Below are 19,231 nucleotides of genomic sequence, written 5' to 3' on the forward strand. Positions count from 1 at the left end.
CACCGGGTGGGTTAGGGTTTGGGGTTGGGGTTGGGGTTAGGGTTTGGGGTTAGGGTTTGGGGTTAGGGTTTGGGGTTAGGGTTTGGGGTTTGGGGTTTGGGGTTAGGGTTTGGGGTTTAGGGTTTAGGGTTTAGGGTTTAGGGCTTAGGGTTTAGGGTTTAGGGTTTGCGAGCTGGGGTTCGGGGCTAGGGTTTGTGGCGGCTGCTGCTGCGCTTGCTGCTGCGCTATCGTCCACTGTCTTGCTGCTGCGAGTTTTGTGGCGGCTGCTGCTGCTGCAGTAGCAGCAGCAGCTGCTGCTGCTGCTGCTGCAGTGGCTGCCGCCTCTCTTGCTGCTGCACCCCTGCCTTTTCTGCTGCCACTGCTGCTGCCACAGCCCCTCCATCCCTTTCGCTGCCGCTGCCGCTGCTGCTGCTGCTGCTGTTGCTGCTGCTGCTGCTGCTGCTGCTGCTGCTGCAGGGAACTGGATGTCTGAGCTGCGCCGCTTTTGCCCCTCTTTGGGAGCTGTGAAAGTGCTGGGGGAAAAAGAGCAAAGAAAAAAGCTGCTGCAGCACATCTTGGCAGTTTGCAGAAGGACAAAAGACACGCAGCAGCAAAAGAAGAAGCAGCAGCAGCAGCAGCAGCAGAAACAGTCCGCAGCAGGCAGCAAGAGGCACAGCCCCGCGTCCGACGGACCCTGCAGCAGCAAACAGCAGCAGCAGCAGCAGCAGCAGCAGCAGCAGCAGCAGGCAGAAGAGCAGGAAACACCCGAAAACGACGAGCAGCAGTCGCAGCCCGACCAGCCGCAGCAGCAGCAGCAGCAGCAGCAGCAGCAGCAGCAGGCAGAGGAGGAGGTCTTTCCAGAGATAATTAATGTAGTTGTTGCTTCTTATGAAATGCTGATGGCCGAAAGAAACATTTTAGGACAAATACACTGGGAGTACATCATCATAGACGAGGCCCACAGAATCAAAAACGAAGCAGGTCTGCTGCTGCTGGTGCTGCTGCTGCTGCTGCTGGTGCTGCTGCTGCTGCTGCTGCTGCTGCTGCTGCTGCTGGTGCTGCTGCTGCTGCTGCTGCTGGTGCTGCTGATGCTGCTGTTGGCGCTGGTTGTGCTGGTGCTGCTGGTTGTGCTGCTGGTGTTGGTAGTGCTGGTGCTGCTGCTGCTGCTGGCGGTGCTGTTGCTGCTGTTGCTGCTGTTGTTACTGTTGCTGCTGGTGCTGCTGTTGCTGCTGCTGATGGTGCTGGTCTTCTCGTGCTGCTGCTGCTGGTGCTGTTGCCGGTTGAGGCGCTATTTTTTGCTGTTGGTGCTGCTGTTGCTGCTGCTACTGTTTCTGCTTCTGGTGTTGTTTCTGTTGGTGCTTCTGCTGCTGCTGGTGCTGCTGCTGCTACTCGCGCTGCTGCTGCTGCGGCATTTTGGTGCAGCAAGCGCCTCTCCTCTCTTGCTTGTGCTGCGGCTGCTGCTGCTGCTGCCGCCGCCGTCGTTGCTGGCCTCTTGACTGCTGCTGCTGCTGCTGTGGCTGCTGCTGCTGCTGCTGCTGCTGCAGGGAAGCTGGCAACGACTGTGCGGCAGTTTGCTTCCAACTACAGACTGCTGCTGACGGGAACGCCTTTGCAGGTTTGTTGTTTTTACTTTTTGCATTATTTGGACTTAACTGAATTTGAATATTTGAAATTACATTTAATGGATTTAATTTAAATCAATTTAAATTAATTGGAAGCAAAAAGCGACAGACTCGGAGCCAGCAGCAGCAGCAGCAGCAGCAAGGCTGCAGCGAAATTCATTTCAGCTGTCTAGACACCTCTGCTGCGCGAAGCTTGGCTGCAAGTGCATATTTGCTTTGAGAATAATTTAAAATAATTATTAATTTTATTATTTAAAATAATTATTTAATTTTAGCTTTCAGTTGGCTGGTTTAGAAGCGCAGAAAGAGCAGCACGGCGTTCTCCAGCAGCAGCGCAGCGCAACAGCTGCTGCTGCAGCAGTCCATAATAGAAAATACAATAACAAATAATGAGTGGCGGCAGTCACCGAGGGAACTGCCTCTGGCTCTGTCCTACTGCTGCTGCTGCTGCTGCTGCTGCTCTTGTACCGTGTTGCTGCTGCTGCTGCTGCTGCGTGTGGGCAGAACAACCTGCGGGAGCTGTGGGCGCTGCTGCACTTCCTGCTGCCGCAGCTGTTTGATGACGGAGATGAGTTTTTATCTCTTTTTGATTTAAGTGCTGCAACAAATGAAGAGGGGGCGCAGCTGACGCAGCAGCAAATAGAAGAAAGAAATTTGCAAATTGTCAAAAGACTCCACAGGATACTCAGGCCCTTCATGCTCAGGCAGGCTCCTGCTGCTGCTGCTGCTGCTGCTGCTGTTGCTGCTGCTGCTGCTGTTGCTGCTGCTGCTGCTGCGTGGCCTGCCGCTGCTTCTGTGCGGCGTGCTGCTGCTGCGGCTCCGCGACGTGCTGCTGCTGCTGCTGCTGCTTGACCTGCTGCCGTTGCTGCAGCGGCGGCAGCCATTCTATTTCGTACTGCTGCTGTTGCTGCTACGCTTGCTGCTGCTGCTGCTACACGTGCTGCTGCTGTTGCTGCTACACTTGCTGCTGCTGCTGCTACACGTGCTGCTGCAGTTGATGATACAAATCCTGATGCTGCTGCTGTTGTTGCTGCTGCTAAGCACAGCCAGGTGACTGCATTGAATCCTCAAGCCACTTGGATTCCTATCCGCTGCTGCTGCCGCTGCTGCTGCCGTGGTGCTACAACTGCTGCTGCTGCGTGGCTGCTGCTGCTGCTGCTTTGCTGCTGCTGCTGCAGACGGGTGAAGAAAGATGTGCTGCAGGAGATGCCTCCAAAGAAGGAATTAATTTGCTTCGTGCCTTTATCAGGTACTTGAATTATTTGTTAATTAAATTTAAAAATCAAACAAAATAAACTGAATAAGAGGAACTATAAATGAATAAATAAACGGGTTAGTGAATTAATTAAAATGACGTAATAAGTCTTGAATGAATAAAGTGAAAGAAGTAAATAAAATGATACAATAAATAAAGTGGATGGAATAAATAAAACAAACAAAATAAATAAAATAGTTATTTATTTGTTTCCCATTATTTATTGCGTTCTAACTATTTATTTTATTACTATTATTTATTACATTTGCTCTTTTTCAATAAATTTTGTATCATTATTACTTTTCAGAATTTTTGAATTCTTTTATTTCGTTTCTTTTTTGGTATTTAAACTTCCCCATTTCTTTTTACATTTTCAAATTAGTAAATTGCATTTATTTAATTTCTTTTTATTTTATTTTATTTTAATTTCCTTTAATTATAATTTCTTTTTATTTCAATGTCTTTTTGTTTCAACTTCACTTTACCTTTAACTTCTTTCTTTTTTCTCCTGTGAGCCGCGTGCTGCGGAGTTCAATTTTGCGTCTTTTTTTGCGATTTTGTCGGAATTTTTTCGTTTTTTTTGATTTTTGAATGAAATAAAAGATTCTGAATTGAAAAAGAGGATATTTTGGAGGTAAAACGCGCGAAAGTCGCCAGTTTTTGGACTTTTCAGACATGCAAAGACAACTTTACAAAGACCTCCTGAGCAAAAACGTGACAGCCCTGCAGGGCGAAGGCGGCCGCAGCAAGCTGCGCAATTTGGCCGTGCAGCTCCGGAAGGCCTGCAACCACCCGTACCTGTTCGACGGTGGGTCAAAACTGCGGATTTCGGCCGCCAAAAGTTCCTTTTTTCCCCGAAATAACCTTCTATTCTGTTAGAAAAACAAAAATAAGTCCCAAGGCTTTTTAAACGGGAAAAAAATATCAAAGTTTCCCCCAAAATCCCGCTTTTCGCCGGCCCGCGCGCCGTCTTCGCCGCACTTTCCCGCCCTTCACCAGCCCGCCTCCCCCAAGAATTAAAGCCATTTAAATGCACCATTTCAATCCATTTAAATCCTTTTAAATCCTTTCAAATCCATTTAAATCCATTTAAATCCTTTTTGGGTTTCCCCCCGAATTCTCTGCGAATTCGCCGAAAAGTTCGGCAAAAAATTCATTAAAAAGATCCTTTTGGCGGCCAACTCGCCGCTAAAACAAGGAAATACGAAATTCCAAAAAGTGCAAATCTCATCTAATAGCCAATAAAAGAAGGTAAAAGACAATTGTTGAGTTTAAGACTTAGTAATTCACAAGTTGAAAACTTTAATTAAATGCCAAATGTGAAAAAAAGAAAAAGAAAGAGGGAAAAAGAAGAAGAGGCGCTGCGGTGGCGGGGGCGAAAAAGAGGAAAAAAGCGCGGAAAGCGCGGGAAAAGAGCGGGAAAAGACGGAAAAAAGGGAAAAAGGCGAAATAAAAAGAAGTAGAGAGAAGTAAAGAGAAATAAAAGGAAATAAAAGAAGAAAATGGCGAAAAAAGGAAAGAATTTGGAGAGTTTTGGCGTTTTCAGGATACGAACCGGCGGACGGAGAGCCGTTCGGCGAACACCTGGTGGTGAACAGCGGCAAGCTGCGCTTCTGCGACAAACTGCTGCAGCGACTCATCAAAGGAGGCAGCAGATGTCTTTTGTTTTGCCAAATGACGAGAATGATGGACATTTTGGAGGACTATTGTTGCATGCGGGGCTTCAGTTACTGCCGGCTGGACGGCCAGACGAGTGCGCAGCAGCGGGAGCAGCAGCTGCAGCTCTTCAACAGCAGCAGCAGCAGCAGCAGCAGCTGCAGCAAACCCGTCAGCATCTTCCTCCTCTCCACCAGGGCCGGCGGAGTCGGCACCAACTTAGCAGCAGCAGACACTGTCATTCTTTTCGACTCCGACTGGAACCCCCAGGCAGACCTCCAGGCCATGGACAGGGCCCACCGCATAGGTACAGCAGCAGCAGCAGCAGCAGCAGCAGCAGCAGCAGGAGCGGCAGCGGCAGCTCGTGCTGCTGCGGGGGTAGTGTAGGGGCAGGGGTAGGGGCAGTGGGGGCTGCAGCAGGGGGGGGGAGGCGGAGGGGAACGGCTCCGGCAGCAGCAGCGTTAGAAGCAGCAGTAGCGGCATTAGAAGCAGCAGCAGCAGCGTTAGAAGCAGCAGCAGCAGCATTAGAAGCAGCAGCAGCAGCATTAGAAGCATCAGCAGCAGCATTAGAAGCAGCAGCAGCACGCAGTAGGCAGCAGAAAAGGTTTAGGAGCAGCAGGAGAAGCAGCAGCAGCAGTAGGTGCCGGCGCAGCAGGAGGATGAGCAGCAGCAGGAGCAGCAGCAGGACTCGCATCAGCAGCAGCAGCAGCAGCAGCAGGACTCGCATCAGCAGCAGCAGAAGCAGCAGCAGCAGCAGCATTTGTTTTTTTGCTGCTCAGGCCAAACAAAAGCAGTAAATGTTTACCGATTAATTCACGAACATACAATTGAAGAAAAGATTTTGGAAAGAGCCAATTTGAAGCTGCAGCTCGGTGAGATTTTAATTCTCTTTTTAAATTCTTTTTAAAATTCTTTTTAAAATTCTTTTTAAAATTCTTTTTAAAATTCTTTTTATAATTCTTTTTAAAATTCTTTTTATAATTCTTTTTTAAATTCTTAAATTCTTTCTTAAATTCTTTCTTATATTCTTTCTTAAATTCTTTCTTAAATTCTGTCTTTTTAAATTCTGCCTTTTAATTCCTGTTTTAAATTCTTCTTTAAATTCTTTTTTAAGTCCTTTCTCAAATTCTTTTTTAAATTCTTTTTTGGATTTTTACTTCTGTATGGCTTTTGAGTATCTTTTCATTTAAAATTAATTCCTTCTTCAATTTAAACAACTTTAATTTAATGTTAATTCTTTATTTCACTTAAACATCTTTTTGATTTGCAACTAATTCCTTTTTTCATTTAAATATCTTTTTGTTCAAAATTAATTCTTCTTTTCACGGAAAATCACTCTTAATTTCCAAACACCATCTCCTACTTCTAAATACCTTTCTGTCATCTCAAAATACTTTTTTATTCTCTTTAAATATTTCTAAAAATAATATTCATTTATTTTAAATAAGAGATTCAAATATCCTTTTGTTCTCTTTAAATGCTCTTTTATTATTCAAAGTCCTTTTTACTCTCATCAACTTTCCTTTTGTTCCCTTGAGCAAAATAAACATTTTAAAGTTCTTTAATTCTCTTCATATACTTTTCAGTATTTAAACCCTTTCAAAACCCTCTCAAAACCCTCTCAAAACCCTCTCAAAACCCTCTCAAAACCCTCTCAAAACCCTCTCAAAACCCTCTCTAAACCCTCTCAAAACCCCCCTCAACTCCCCCTCTAAACCCCCCTCAACTCCCCCTCTAAACCCCCTCAAACTCCCCTCAAAACCCTCTCAAAAACCCTCGTCAAAACCCTCTAAACCCCTCAACACCCTCTCAAAACCCCCGTCAAAACCCTCTCAAACCCCCTCAAAACCCTCTCAAACCCCCTCAAAGCCCTCTCAAACCCCCTCAAAACCCTCTCAAACCCCCAAAACCCGCAAAACCGCCAAAGTGTTTGAAAAGCCGGGGCTTCGCGCGCGCTTTGCTGCTGCGCTGCTGCTGCTGCTTTGCTGCTGCTGCTTTGCTGCTGCTGCTGCTTTGCTGCTGCTTTGCTGCTGCTGCTGCGCTGCTGCTGCTGCGCTGCTGCAGACACTGCGGTGATCCAGCAGGGGCGGCTGGTCGAAGGCCGGGGGGAAGACTTCTCGCAGGGGGCGCTGCTGTCGATGGTGTCTTTTGGGGCGGAGCACATTTTCAAGTCTTCGAAGAACGCGGACTTGACTGAAGAAGAACTCGACGCCATCCTCGCGAGGTGCGCCTTCTGAGGCCTCCAGCTGCCCTTTAGCGGCGCAGAAGACTTAAAAAGTTAAAACAATTCAAAAGAATTAAAAAAGAATTTAAAAATTAAAAAAAAATTAAAAAAAATCAAAAAAATTCAAAAAAATGCAAAAAATGCTTTCGCTGCTCCTTCCCCACCACCCCTGCTGCTCTTGGGAGTGCCGTGCGCTGCTGCTGGCGCTGCGTTTGCTGCTGCTGCTCACTGCCGCTGCTGCTGCTGCTGCTGCTGCTGCTGCTGCTGCTGCTGCTGGTGCTGGTGCTGTGCTTGCAGGGGCCAGGAGCGGACGGAGCAGATGGAGGCGATGCTGCAGCAGCAGGTGCGGCGGTCGCTGCTGGACTTCAGCAGCAGCAGCAGCAGCAGCAGCAACTTGTACGACGCCGTGGACTTGTGTTATCCTGAAGAAAGAAAAGCAGCAGATAGAGAGGCTTGGCTGCAGCTGGCCAAGGAGCAAATGTCCACAGAAAGAGAGACTCGCCGGCGCCACAGAAGCAGCTACAGAGAGGGCCCCGAGCAGCAGCAGCAGCAGCAGCAGCAGCAGCAGCAAACCGCCAAGGACCCCCGAAAGCCGCCGCACATCCCCCGAGTTCCCAAACTCCCTGTCATGCAGGTCCGCTAAGCTCGCTAGGGTTTTGCAGGGTTTGCGAGGGCTTCCTAGGGTTTACGAGGGCTTACTAGGGTTTACGAGGGTTTATTAGGGTTTGTTGGCGTTTTTAGGGTTTATTAGGGTTTATTAGGATTTGCTAGGGTTCTTTGGGGTTTAATAAAGCTTCTCGTAGTTTCGTTAGGGCTTATTGGCGCTTATCAGAAGTTATTAGGGTTTATTAGAGCTGATTAGGGTTCGCTAGGGTCTAGGGTTTAGGGTTTAGGGTTTAGGGTTTAGGGTTTGGCAGTTGAGGGGCTTGGGGAGGCATAGGGCGGAATTGTTTTGACGCACCGGAAAGCAAAGGCGCAGCAGTTGGTGGTTGGGAAACCCTAAAAAAGGGTTTGGCGAGGGTTTTGAAGGGCGAGGGTTTGTGCGAATGGGAAACCCTAAAAAAGGGTTTGGCGAGGGTTTGGGGCTGCAGGAGTGGCAGTTTTACAACAGAGAAAGAATCCTGGAGCTGCATGCGCTGGACTTGGCCTGGCGGCGCTCGCTGGGCCAGGCGAGGGCCCCCACAGCAGCAGAAAGGCAGGAGAAGCAGCAGCTAATTGAGCAGGGTTTCAAGGACTGGTCCAGGAAGGACTTGATGGCTTTCGTCAGGCGAGCTGCTGCTGCTGCTGCTGCTGCTGCTGCTGCTGCTGCTGCTGCGGCTGCTGCTGCTGCGGTGCGGGGGGCGCGCGCTGCGCCGCGGGGGACGCCGGGGTGCTGCTTCGGCGCTGCTGAAGACGCCGCTGCCGCCGCTGCTGCTGCTGCTGCTGCTGCCGCTGCTGCTGCTGCTGCTGCTGCTGCTGCTGCAGAGGAAACGAGATGTACGGGAGAGAAGACTTGAGTCGAATTGCCACGGAAGTGGAGGGAAAAAGCGAAGCTGCTGTGCGGCTTTATGCTGCTGCCTTTTGGAGCCGCTTGGGCGAAATCAGCGACAGCAGCAAACTGCTGAAGCGCATTCAAGACGGCGAGGCCGTGCTGCAGCGCCGCAAGGAGCTCGAGCAGGTGCTGCTGCACTCAATTAATTAATTAATTAATTAATTAATTAATTAATTAATTAATTATTATTAATTAATTAATTAGTTTGTTTGTTTGTTTGTTTGTTGTTTTGTTTGAGTTTCTGGTTCGGGGGGTGCGCGCTGCGCCCGGGGGGCTGCTGCAGTTGGAGGGCTGCGATTGCGGGTCCTTGACCTGCTGCTGCTGCTGCTGCTGCTGCTGTCTTGCTGCTGCTGCTGCTGCTGCTGCTGTAGGTTATTGTGCGGCGGCAGCAGCAAAGCGACTTCCCTTGGCGGCGCCTGCCGATCAATTTTGCTGCTGCAACAAAAGCTAAATCCTTCTTTACAGAAGAAGAGGATGTCTTTGTTCTTAACCTCACCACGCTGCTAGGTATAACCTCTGCTGCTGCTGCTGCTGCTGCTGCTGTTGCTGCTGCTGCTGTTGCTGCTGTTGCTGTTGCTGCTACTGTTGCAAGAGGCAGTGGTTGTGCTGCTGCTGCTGCTTCTGGTTCTGCATTTTTGCGGCGGAGTTGCTTACTGCTAAACTACAGGCGCTTCTGCTGATCTTGCTGCTGCTGCTGCTGCTGCTGCTGCTGCTGCTGCTCTTGGTGCTGCTGTTCACACTTTTGCTTTATGCGTCGCCATTGCAGTCCTTGACATTTGCGGAGTAAATAAACAATTAAACAAATTAAATAATATTTATTATCCAAACTTTCATTAATTAATTAAATAATTAAATAGTTAAATAATAAATAAATAAACAAAAAAATAAATAAATAAATAAATAAATAGGTTTGTTCCACTGTGTTCCAGGATATGGCAATTGGGAGAAGCTTCGAAGCCAAGTGGGCAGAAAACTGCTGCTGCTGCTGCTGCTGCTGCTGCTGCTGCTGCTGCTGCTCCTACCGCTGCTGCTGATGCCCATGGCGATGCTGCTGCCGCACCTTCTGCTGCTGCTGCTGTCGCATCTGCTGCTGCTGCTGCTGCTGTCACTGCTGCTGCTGCTGCTGTCACTGCTGCTGCTGCTGCTGTCTCAGCCTACAGAAGCATGAGAGCAAGCGCAGTTATCTCGCTGCTCCCCTGAGCAGCTAATTAATTATTTTAATTATTTATTTAATTATTTGTTTATTTTAATTACTTAATTGTTTAAATTGATTTAATTAATTTAATTCTGTCTTCAATTCTTCAGGTTCTGAGAGACACGACCTGGAGACGGGATTGGTTCTTCAGGTCGAGAGCAGCAGCAGACTTGGGCAGGAGAGCCGAGGCCATCATTCGCCAGCTCAAGAAAGAAGAAGTGCTGCTGCTGCTGCTGCTGCTGTTGCTGCTGCTGCAGTTGCTGCTGTTGCTGTTGCTGCTGCTGTTGTTGCTGCTGTTGATGCTGCTGCTGCTGCTGCAGCTGTTGCTGCTGTTGCTGTTGCTGCTGTTGCTGCTGCTGATGCTGTTGCTGCTGCTGTTGCTGCTGCTGCTGTTGCTGCTGGTGCGGCTCCTGCCGTGACTGGTGGGTCTGCTGCTGCTGCTGCTGCTGTCACTCTTCGGGATGCTGCTGCTGTTGCTGCCTGACGCTGCTGCTGCTGCGGCTGCTGCTGCCGCTGTTTGTGTCAGTGCTGCTGCTGCTGCTGCTAACCCTACTGCTGCTACTTTTTTCTTTTACGCGGCGCTGTGCTGCTGCTGCTGCTGCTGCTGCTGCTGCTGCAGGGGGAGCGGTTTTCTCGTGGGCGCCGCCGCCTGGATATGCCAGCAGCAAAGCAGCCGTCCCCTGGAGCTGCAGCAGCAACACCAGCAGCAACAGCAACAACACCAGCAGCAACAACGCCGGCAACGACGCCGGCATCAACGCCAGCAGCAGCAGTTGCTGCTGCTTCTCCTGCTGCAGCGGAAGAGTTCAGCAGCAGCAGCGCCGTCGACGGGGCGGCCACGCCTGTGGGGTTGCAGCCAACTCCAGCAGCAGCAGCAGCAGCAGCAGCAGCAGCAGACACAGCTGCCCCCGAGTCTCCGCTTTCGGCTGAAACGACAGACGCGAAGCGGAGGCGATTAATGTCCAATGCAGGCTAGCAGCAGCAGCAGCAGCAGCAGCAGCAGCAGCAGCAGTAGCAGCACCGATGACAGCAGCCGTAGAAGCAACCACTGCAGCAACAGCGCAGTTGCGGCAGGTGATGCAGCAAACGCTGCACTGGCAGAAGCAGCAGCAGCAAGTGCAGCGCACTGAAGCAGAAGCTGCATCTTCTGCCTCACCTGCAGCAGCAGCTGCTGCAGTTGTTGCTGCTGCAGCTGTTACAGCATAGGCCTCAGCAGCTGAAGTCTATGCACAGCCAAAGGCGACCAGCATTTGCATTTATTTGTTTCGTTGGATATTCTTGTCCAGTAGTATTAGCTGCGATGAAGGGGGCAGCAGCAGCTGCAGCAGCAGCTGCAGCAGCAGCAGCAGCAGCTGCAGCAGCAGCAGCAGCAGCAGCAGCAGCTGCAGCAGCAGCAGCAGCAGCAGCAGCAGCTGCAGCAGCAGCTGCAGCAGCAGCAGCAGCCGCCGCAGCAGCAGCTGCAGCAGCAGCAGCTGCTGCTGCCGCTGCTGCAGCTCTTGCAGCATTTGCTGCTGTTGCGGTGCAGGCGGCTCCATGTTGCTGCAGCCGCGAAGGAAGGCAGCAGGCACTCGCGCAGCAGAAATTGCAGCATTTGCTGCAGCAGCAGCAGCAGCAGCAGTGCTGCTGCTGTATGCAGCCAAAGTGGCCGAATATAAATCTTTAGAGTTTCAAAAGGAAATAAATAAATTCATTTTCCCGGAAAAGCAAATTTAGCACGACCAATTCGTGCAAATATATATATATATATACATATATATATATATATATAGATACAGAGTTAATTAATTAATTAGGTAATTAATTAATTAATTAGTTAATTAATTAATTAATTAACTAATTAGTTAATTGGTTAATTAATAGTTTGTGCTTCACTTTCTATTTGCTTCCCCTTTCCTCCCAATTTCAAATATTCGCATGCATGCAAATGCCTTAAACAAACTTACAAAGACGCAGGTATAAGTATCTGCTGCAGAGCCCCAGCAAATTTGCTGCTGCTGCTGCTGCTGCTGCGGCTGTTGCTGCTGCTGCTGCAGTTGTGCAGGCTCTGGCTGCGGGGTGTACGTACACCTCAGGCAACTCGGCTGCATGCGTTTTGACAGAAAAAGAAAAGTTTGCGCGAGCAGCAGCAAAAGACGCCTTAAAACTCCAAATTATTTCAAAAATATTCTAAAAATATTCTAAAAGTATTCTAAAAATGGTCCAAATGTTCCAAATGTTCTTTAAATTGCATTTATTTCTTCTTCCGGATGACCGCCGTTCGCTCCTCGCCGGCGCGAGCTGTCTGTACACCTCAGCAACTTGCTGCAGTGCATTTGCGAGAATTTGTTTGCCAAACAAATTTGCTTTTTTAATAATAAAGGCAATAAAGCTTTGTTTTATAAATACCGTACATATATGCATATATATAAATATATATATATATATATATGTATATATATATATATATATATATATATATATGTGTATATATATATATACATATGCACATGTGTGTATATTTATATATATATATATATATATATATATGTATATATATACACATATATATCTATATATAGATATTTATATATACATATGCAAATATATGTATATATGCATATATATGTATAAATATACATCTATATATATATATGTATAGTGGTGATACGCTGAAGCAGAACAGATGCTGCTGCTGCAGCAACTGAGGAAGCCAAAGAGCAGCAGCAGAAGCAAATAAAGATCTGAATACTTCAAAAAGAGGAAAGAAAGAAAAGAAGAATTAAAAGGACTGAAACAAAAACAGAAATAAAGTAAAGATGAAATTAATTGGAGAAGAATATGAGAGAAGTCCGAGAACTAGAAGAGTTAAAAACAAAAGACGAAAAGATAAATAAATAAATAACTTCAAGCCTTCAAGAAGGCGCGCAACTGTCGCTAAGTAAGTTTTTTGGAAAAGAAATAAATGAAACCAAAATTAAAAAGATATAATAAACAAAAACGAATAAAATAAAATAAAAATAAAATAAAAAGTGAAAGGAAAAAAGAACAAAAAGGCAAGGTGGCCGGGGCACTTGGCAGGACATTAAAGATCTTCCGACGGAGCCAAAGAGCGCAAAAAGCGGCGAATTGGAGAAATTGGGAAATTAAATTTGAATTAAAATAAATTAAATATAAAAATGAGAATTAAAAAGCGAAAAAAGAAAGAAAAAGAAAGAAAAAGAAAGAAAAATGAAGAAAAACGGAAAAGTTTCGAAAGTCGAGCAGCAGCAGCAGCTGCTGCCGACGCCATCATAGCTTAGTGGTAGAGCATCGGTCTTGTAAACCGAAGGTCGTGGGTTCGATTCCCATTGGTGGCTCTTTTTCAATTTAATTCGAATTTAAAAGTTTATTTTTTTTTATATTATTTATTTTATTTTCTTTTTTTTATTCATTTACTGTAATTGCATTCAGTTTGCTGCTGGTTGGGCCCAAGTTCACTGCTTTTGCTGCTGTCTTCTGCTGCTGCTGCGCGCTGCACTGCGAAACGTTCGAAAACCCTAAACCCTAAACCCTAATCCGCCAAACCTCTGATGACTCTGCCTCATCAAACCCTAAACCCTAAACCCTAAACCCTAAACCCTGGACTCTGGGCCCTTTCTGGAGAGTTGGGCGCTGCTGCTGCTGCCAGCAATTAACAGCAGTCGCCTTTCAATGCTGCACCGACAAACAGCTGGCAGCAGCAGCAACAGCACCAGCAAGCAGCAGCAGCAGCAGCAGCAGCAGCAGCAGCAACGAGCTGCAGCAGCGACAAAATACAGCAGCAAAGGCAGCTAAAGCAGCAGCAACCAGCAGCAACAAACCACGGAATAAACGCAGTGGTCCCTCGTAGGGTTTTCAAAAGAGCTGCCTAAAAAGCTAATTAATCTTTAAAGAAGTGTTAAGCTCTATCTAGGGTTTAGGGTTTAGCTAGGGTCTAGGGTTTACCCATGGATTAGGGTTTTGCGAGGGCTTAGGGTTTAGCCAGTGTGGAAAGGGTTTAGGGTCATGGGATTAGGTTTGACTATCAGTCAGCCAGCTCACATAAAGCAGCTTCTAAACCCTAAACCCTAAACCCTAAACTCCAAACCCTAAACCCTCATTTTAAAGTCAAGAAATTCTTAGGGGCAGTCAAAGAAGATGCTTTCAAAAAGCAGCAAACGAATTGCTGCTGCAGCAGCAGCAGCAATTCGTTTGCTGCTGCAGCAGCAGCACCAGCAGCCAGTACTCAAAGTCAAACTGTATAAGTGCTGCAGCAGCTGCTGCTCAAAGTCAAACTGTATAAGTGCAGCAGCAGCAGCTGCTGCTGCTGCTGCTGCTGCAGCCACCAGCACACGAAGCCCAACTGTATATAACGGCTGCTGCAGCAAAGCTGCACCTTCAGCTGCTGCTGCAGCTCAGCAGACTAATGCCCCTCTTCTCTTTCAGCTTCTGTTCCTGCTGCTGCTGCTGCTGTTGCTGCTGCTGCTGTTGCTGCTGCTGCTTCTGACGGGCCTCAGCAGGCGGCCCTCCGGAGCAGCAGCAACACAAGAACGTTCAGCAGCAAAAAGTAAGCAGCAGCAGCCACGCGGGCCATGCCATTGTCTAGCAGCAGGTGCAGCGCAGATCTGCAGCAGCAGCAGCAGCAGCAGCAGCAGCAACGCAATTACATGGAGAAGACCGCCAGGAGAAGAAGCCCGAATGCAACTTTTGCGGGAAGCGAGCAGTTAGCAGCAGCAACGGCAGTAGCAGCAAGAGCAGCAGCAGCAAAAGCTGCAGCAGCAAAAGCAGCAGCAGCAGCAAAAGCAGGGGGAGCAGCAGCAGCAGAAAAAGCAGCTAGGGGTTACCTAAGGGGATTATCAACGCGGCTGACGAGCCTGCTGCTGCTGGGTGCTGCTTCAGCTGCTGCTGCTGCTGCTGCTGCTGGTCTTGTGGCCTTTCTACTGCGAACGCCATCTCCTGCAGCAGCAGCAACAGCAACAACAGCAGCAGCAACAGCAGCAGCAACAGCACAAGAAGTGCAACTTTTCTCCTGCTGTAGCTCTGTGTACCTGGTGCTGCTGCTGCTGCTGCTGCCAGCTCAGCAAGATACTCACTCTCTGGTGCAGCCTGCTTCTGCTGCTGCTGCTGCTTCTGCTGCTCCTGCTGCTGCTGCTGCAGTTGCTGCTGCAGCAGATGCAGCTCTCGTTTGACAGCATCAACTTGCTGCTCATATGCTGCTGCCTGCGAGCGCCAAGAGGCCTCTGCTCGCCGGGCCTCCTCTAGTGCAGTTTGCTGCTGCTGCAGCTGCTGCTGCTGCTCTTGCTGCTGCTCGTATCGCTGCTGTAGCTGCAGCATCTCGTGCTCCTAAATACAGCAAATGGAGACACGCAGAGCTAAGTACTGTTCGTGCGGCTGCTGTTGCTGCTGCAGCCGCTGCTGCAGGTGCTGCTGTTGCTGCTGCAGCCGCTGCTGCAAGTGCTGCTGTTGCTGCTGCAGCCGCTGCTGCAGGTGCTGCTGTTGCTGCTGCAGCCGCTGCTGCAGGTGCTGCTGTTGCTGTTGCTGCAGCATTACGTACCAGCTTCTTGTGGGACTGCTGCTGCTCTTGCTGCTCCTTCAGCGCCTCCTCTAGCTGCTGCTCCTGCTGCTGGTGCTTTTGCTGCAGCTGCTCCAGCGCTTCGCCTGCAGCAGCAGCAGCAGCACGGGCCTCCCTGCAAAGAGTAAACAGACGGAGCAGCAGAGCATGCCATGTCTTATCTGCTGCTGCTGCTGTTCCTGTGCCAGCTGCAGCAAAGGCTGCTGCAGTGCTGCAGTAGCTGCAGCAGCAGCAGCGGCGAGAGCAGCAGCTCACCTCAGTTCGCCCTCAAGAGCAGCAACTTGCTGCTGCGATGCTGCTGCTGCTGCTGCCTGTGCTGCAGACTCGCTGCTGCTCCTTTTTAGCTCCTCCTGCTGCAGCACGAGCTCCCGCGACCGCTGCAGGCAGCAGCAAAGAATGCAACAGCAGCAGCAAAGAATGCAACAGCAGCAGCAAAGAATGCAACAGCAGCAGCAAAGAATAACAGCAGCACCAGCAAGTCGGAGGGAGCAGCAACAGCGACGCTGCAGCAGCAGCAGTACTGCAGCAACATACCTCGTCCAGCTGCAGCTTGAGAGCATCTGCATTTTCTTGCTGCTGCTGTTGCAGCTGCAGCTGCTGCTCTTTCTGTTGGAGCTGCAGCTGTTGCTGCTCTAGCTGCTGCTGCTGCTGCTCCAGCTGCTGTTGCTCCTGTTGTACCTGCTGCTGTTGCTGTTGAAGCTGCTGCTGCTGCTGCTGCAACTGCTGCTCTTGCTGCTGCAGTTGCTCCCGTTCCCCCTGCAGCTGCTGTTGCTGCTGCTCTAGCTGCTGCTCCTTCTGCTGCAGCTGCTGCTGTTCTTGCTTCAGCTGCTGCTGAAGGTCATTTATTTCGTCCTGCCGCTGCTGCTGTTGCAGCAGCTGCTCCTGTTGCTGCTGCAGCTGCTGCTGTTGCTGCTGCACCTGCTCCTCCTTCTGCTGCATCTCCTGTTGCTGCTGCTGTAGCTGCTTCTGAAGGTCACTGAGCTCGCCTTGCTGCTGCTGTTGCTCCTGTTGTTGCTGCTGCAGCTTCTGCTTCAGGCAGCACATTTCATTGTCCTGCTGCTGCTGCTGTTCCCTTTGCTGCTGCTGTTGCTCCTGCAGCTGCTGCTTTAGGTCACTTATTTCATCTTGCTGCTGGAGTTTTAGCTGCTTTTGCTGCTGCAGCTCATCTTCCCTCTGCACCAGCAGCTGCTGCTGTTGCTGCAGCTGCTCCTTCAGATCAACTATTTCGTCCTGCTGCAACACTTGCTGCTGCTGCTGCTCCTCTAGCTGCTGTTCCTTTACCAGCAGCTGCTGCTGTTCCCGCAGCAGCAGCTGCTGCTGTTGCTGCAGCTGCTGCTTCAGATCAGCTATTTCGCCTTGCTGCAGCTCTTGCTGCTGCTGTAGCTGCTCTAGCCGCTGCTCCTTTTCCAGCAGCTGCTGCTGCTCCCGCAGCAGCTGCTGCTGCTGTTGCTGCAGCTGTTTCTTCAGGTCATCAATCTCATCTTGCTGTTGTTGTTTCTGCTGCAGCTCTTGCTGCAGCTGCTGCTCCTTCTGCAGCCCCTGCTGCTCCAGGTGCTGCTGCTGCTGCTGCTGCTGTTCCAGCTGCTGCTTCAGGTCGTCTAGTTCAACCTGTTGCTGCTGCTGCTGCTGCTGCTCGTGCTGCAGCTGCTGCTCCTTCTGCAGCATCTGCTGCTGTTGCTCCAGCAGCTTCTGCTTCAGGTCAGCAATCTCATCTTGCTGCTGCTCCTGATACTGTTGCCGCTGCTGAAGCTGCTGCTCTTGTTGTTGCAACCGCTGCTGCTGCTGCTCCAGTAGCTGCTCATTCTGCTGCAGTTGCTGCTGCTGCTGCTCCAGTAGCTGCCCCTTCTGCTGCAGTTGCTGCTGCTGCTGCTCCACTAGCTGCCCCTTCTGCTGCAGCTGCTGCTGCTGCTGCTCCAGTAGCTGCTCCGTCTGCTGCAGTTGCTGCTGCTGCTGCCCCAGTAGCAGCTCGCTCTGCTGCAGTTGCTGCTGCTGCTGCTCCAGTAATTGCTGCTTCTGCTGCAGTTGCTGCTGCTGCTGCTCCAGTAATTGCTGCTTCTGCTGCAGTTGCTGCTGCTGCTGGTGCATTTGCTCTTTGAGACCAGATAGCTCCTCCTTCTGCTGCTCTTGCAGCTGCTGCAGCTGCTGCAGCTGCTGCTTCAGATTGTTCACCTCAGCCTGCTGTTTCTGCTGCTGCTCCTGGCTCTGCTGCCTCTCGTCCACCTGCTGCTGCTGCTGCTGCTGCAGCTGCCGCTTGAGCTCGCTCATCTCATCTTGCTGCTTTTCATACTGCTGCAGCTGCAGCTGCAGCTGCTGCTCCTGCTTTTCAAACTGCTGCAGCTGCTGCTTTTGCTGCTCCAGCTCCTGCTGTCGCTGCTGCAGCTGCTGCTGTTGCTCTTCCAGCTGCTGCTGTCGCTGCTGCAGCTGCTGCTGTCGCTGCTGCAGCTGCTGCTGTTGCTCTTCCAGCTGCTGCTGAAGCACACGACGTTCTTCCTGTGCAGCAGCAGCAGCAGCAGCAGCAGATGCCTCGCGCTGCTCCATCTCCTGCGCAGCGAAGCAGCAAAGGTAGCAGATCAGAGCACTGCACATCAGCTAAGCAGCAGCAGCCGCAGCAGCAAGTGCTGCAGCAGCAGCAAGTGCTGCAGCAGCAGCAAGAGCTGCAGCAGCAGCAACCAATTATTCTGCAGCCACAGCGCCGATAAGAAAGACCCACATGGCGAAGCTTCTCCTGTGCTGTCCGCAGCAGGTGCTGCTGCTGCTGCTGCTCATTCTGCTGCTGCTGCTGCTCCTCCTTCAAACTCTTGTACTTGCCAATGGCTGCCTGCAGCGCATCGCTGCAGCAGCAGCAGCAGCAGCAGCAGCAGCAACACTCGTGAACAGCTAAGCCAGTGTGGCGGGGATTGAAGACTCGCAGCCAGAAGCAGCAGCAACTACAACAGTAGCTCACGCCATTGCTGAATGCTGCTGCTGCAGCTGCTGGTGCTGCTGCAGCAGCTCCTCGTGCTGCTGCTGCAGCTGCGGCAGCCGCTGCGCTTCCTTCTGCCAACCAGAAGAGCTCTGCAGCAGCAGCAGCAAAGCAGCAGCAGCAGACAAACTGCCATCGCATGAGCGCAGCAAGCTTCCGCAGCAGCAGCAGCAGCAGCAGCAGCTGCTGCAGCAGCACACGCAGTAGCTACGCTTGGCAGCAAATGCTGCTGAGTCCTACCTCCTGCTGCTGCTTCTGACCCTGCTTAGCGCGTTGCTGCTGCTGCAGTTGCTGCTGCAGGTCCCTTACTTGCTGCAGCGTCACACGCACACTATAGAGGCATGCAACTTCTGCAGCAGCAGCAGCAGCAGCAGCCGCAGCGAAAGCAGCAGCAGCTACAGCAGCAGCAGCTACATGCTGCGCAGCAACAAGAGGAAGCAGCCGCAGCAGCAACGAGCAACTCATGTACTGGAGCACAGCAGCACCTGAGTAGCTGCAACAGCTGCAGCAGCAGCAGCAAAGGAAGTTCAGTGCAGCAGCAACAACTGCAGCAGCAGCAGCAACAGAAGTTCGCTGTAGCAGCAGCAAGAGCAGCAGCACCTTACCTGCTGCAGCTTCAGGACAACTTGTGCCTGCTGCTGCTGCTGCTGCTGCTGTTGCTGCAACAGCTGCTGCTGTTGCAGCAGCTGTTCCGCCTGCTGCACCTTTCCTGCTGCTGCTGCTGCTGCTGTGGGGGCCGCCGGCGCCACTGCTGCTGCTGCTGCGCTGCGGCGAGATGCCATGGTTTCATCCAGGCGGGAGAGAGCAGCAGCATGTTTTCCCTTTTGCTGCTGCTGCTGCTGCTGCTGCTGCTGCTGCTGGTGCTGCTGCTGCAGACGATCTGCTGCGGCTTCAAAAATGTGCGCAGCAGAAGCCGAGTCCTGCGGCGGACTGCTGCTGCTGCTGCTGCTGCTCTTCTTCTGCACCTTCCCCATTGCTGCTGCGGCTGGTGCTGCTGCTGCTGCTGCTGCTGCTGTTGGGTTTGTTGCTGCACCTGGAGCGACAAACCTCACGGGGCTGTTCTTAAGAGGGGAAATTGGGCTCTCCATTGTTGCTGCTGCTGTTGCTGCTGCTGTTGCTGCTGCTGCTGGTGATGCTGCTGCTGCTGCTGCTGCTGCTGCTGTCGGTCTAGTTGCGCCCTTAAGGACCTGCTCTTGCTGCTTTTGTTGCTGCTGCTGCTGCTGCAGTCACTGTTGCTGAGGTGTGTGCAAGTTGCTAGA

General features: G+C 50.7%; 2 protein-coding genes across 2 annotated transcripts; one reads left to right on the plus strand and one right to left on the minus strand.

The window, feature by feature from the left end:
- Window positions 1-464: 464 nt before the first annotated feature.
- Window positions 465-10,438, plus strand: ENH_00032390 (SWI/SNF-related matrix-associated actin-dependent regulator of chromatin, putative; the record flags this gene model as incomplete). The annotated part of the gene is made up of 8 exons (XM_013580224.1): window positions 465-960; window positions 1,524-1,594; window positions 2,106-2,305; window positions 3,530-3,664; window positions 4,403-4,819; window positions 7,056-7,370; window positions 7,854-7,998; window positions 10,082-10,438. The coding sequence occupies 8 exons, from the start codon at window positions 465-467 to the stop codon at window positions 10,436-10,438; spliced, it is 2,136 nt and encodes a 711-aa protein (XP_013435678.1).
- Window positions 10,439-13,836: 3,398 nt separating this feature from the next.
- On the minus strand, window positions 13,837-19,060 carry ENH_00032400 (hypothetical protein, conserved; the record flags this gene model as incomplete). The annotated part of the gene is made up of 10 exons (XM_013580225.1): window positions 13,837-13,964; window positions 14,283-14,394; window positions 14,461-14,781; window positions 14,993-15,125; window positions 15,266-15,387; window positions 15,545-17,551; window positions 17,721-17,841; window positions 17,955-18,064; window positions 18,213-18,284; window positions 18,578-19,060. 10 exons carry the CDS (start codon window positions 19,058-19,060, stop codon window positions 13,837-13,839), a joined length of 3,609 nt encoding a protein of 1,202 aa, XP_013435679.1.
- Between the last annotated feature and the right edge of the window lie 171 nt (window positions 19,061-19,231).

Source organism: Eimeria necatrix, genomic scaffold (assembly GCF_000499385.1).
Source record: "Eimeria necatrix Houghton genomic scaffold, Enh_scaff238, whole genome shotgun sequence".
Lineage (NCBI taxonomy): Eukaryota > Apicomplexa > Conoidasida > Eucoccidiorida > Eimeriidae > Eimeria > Eimeria necatrix.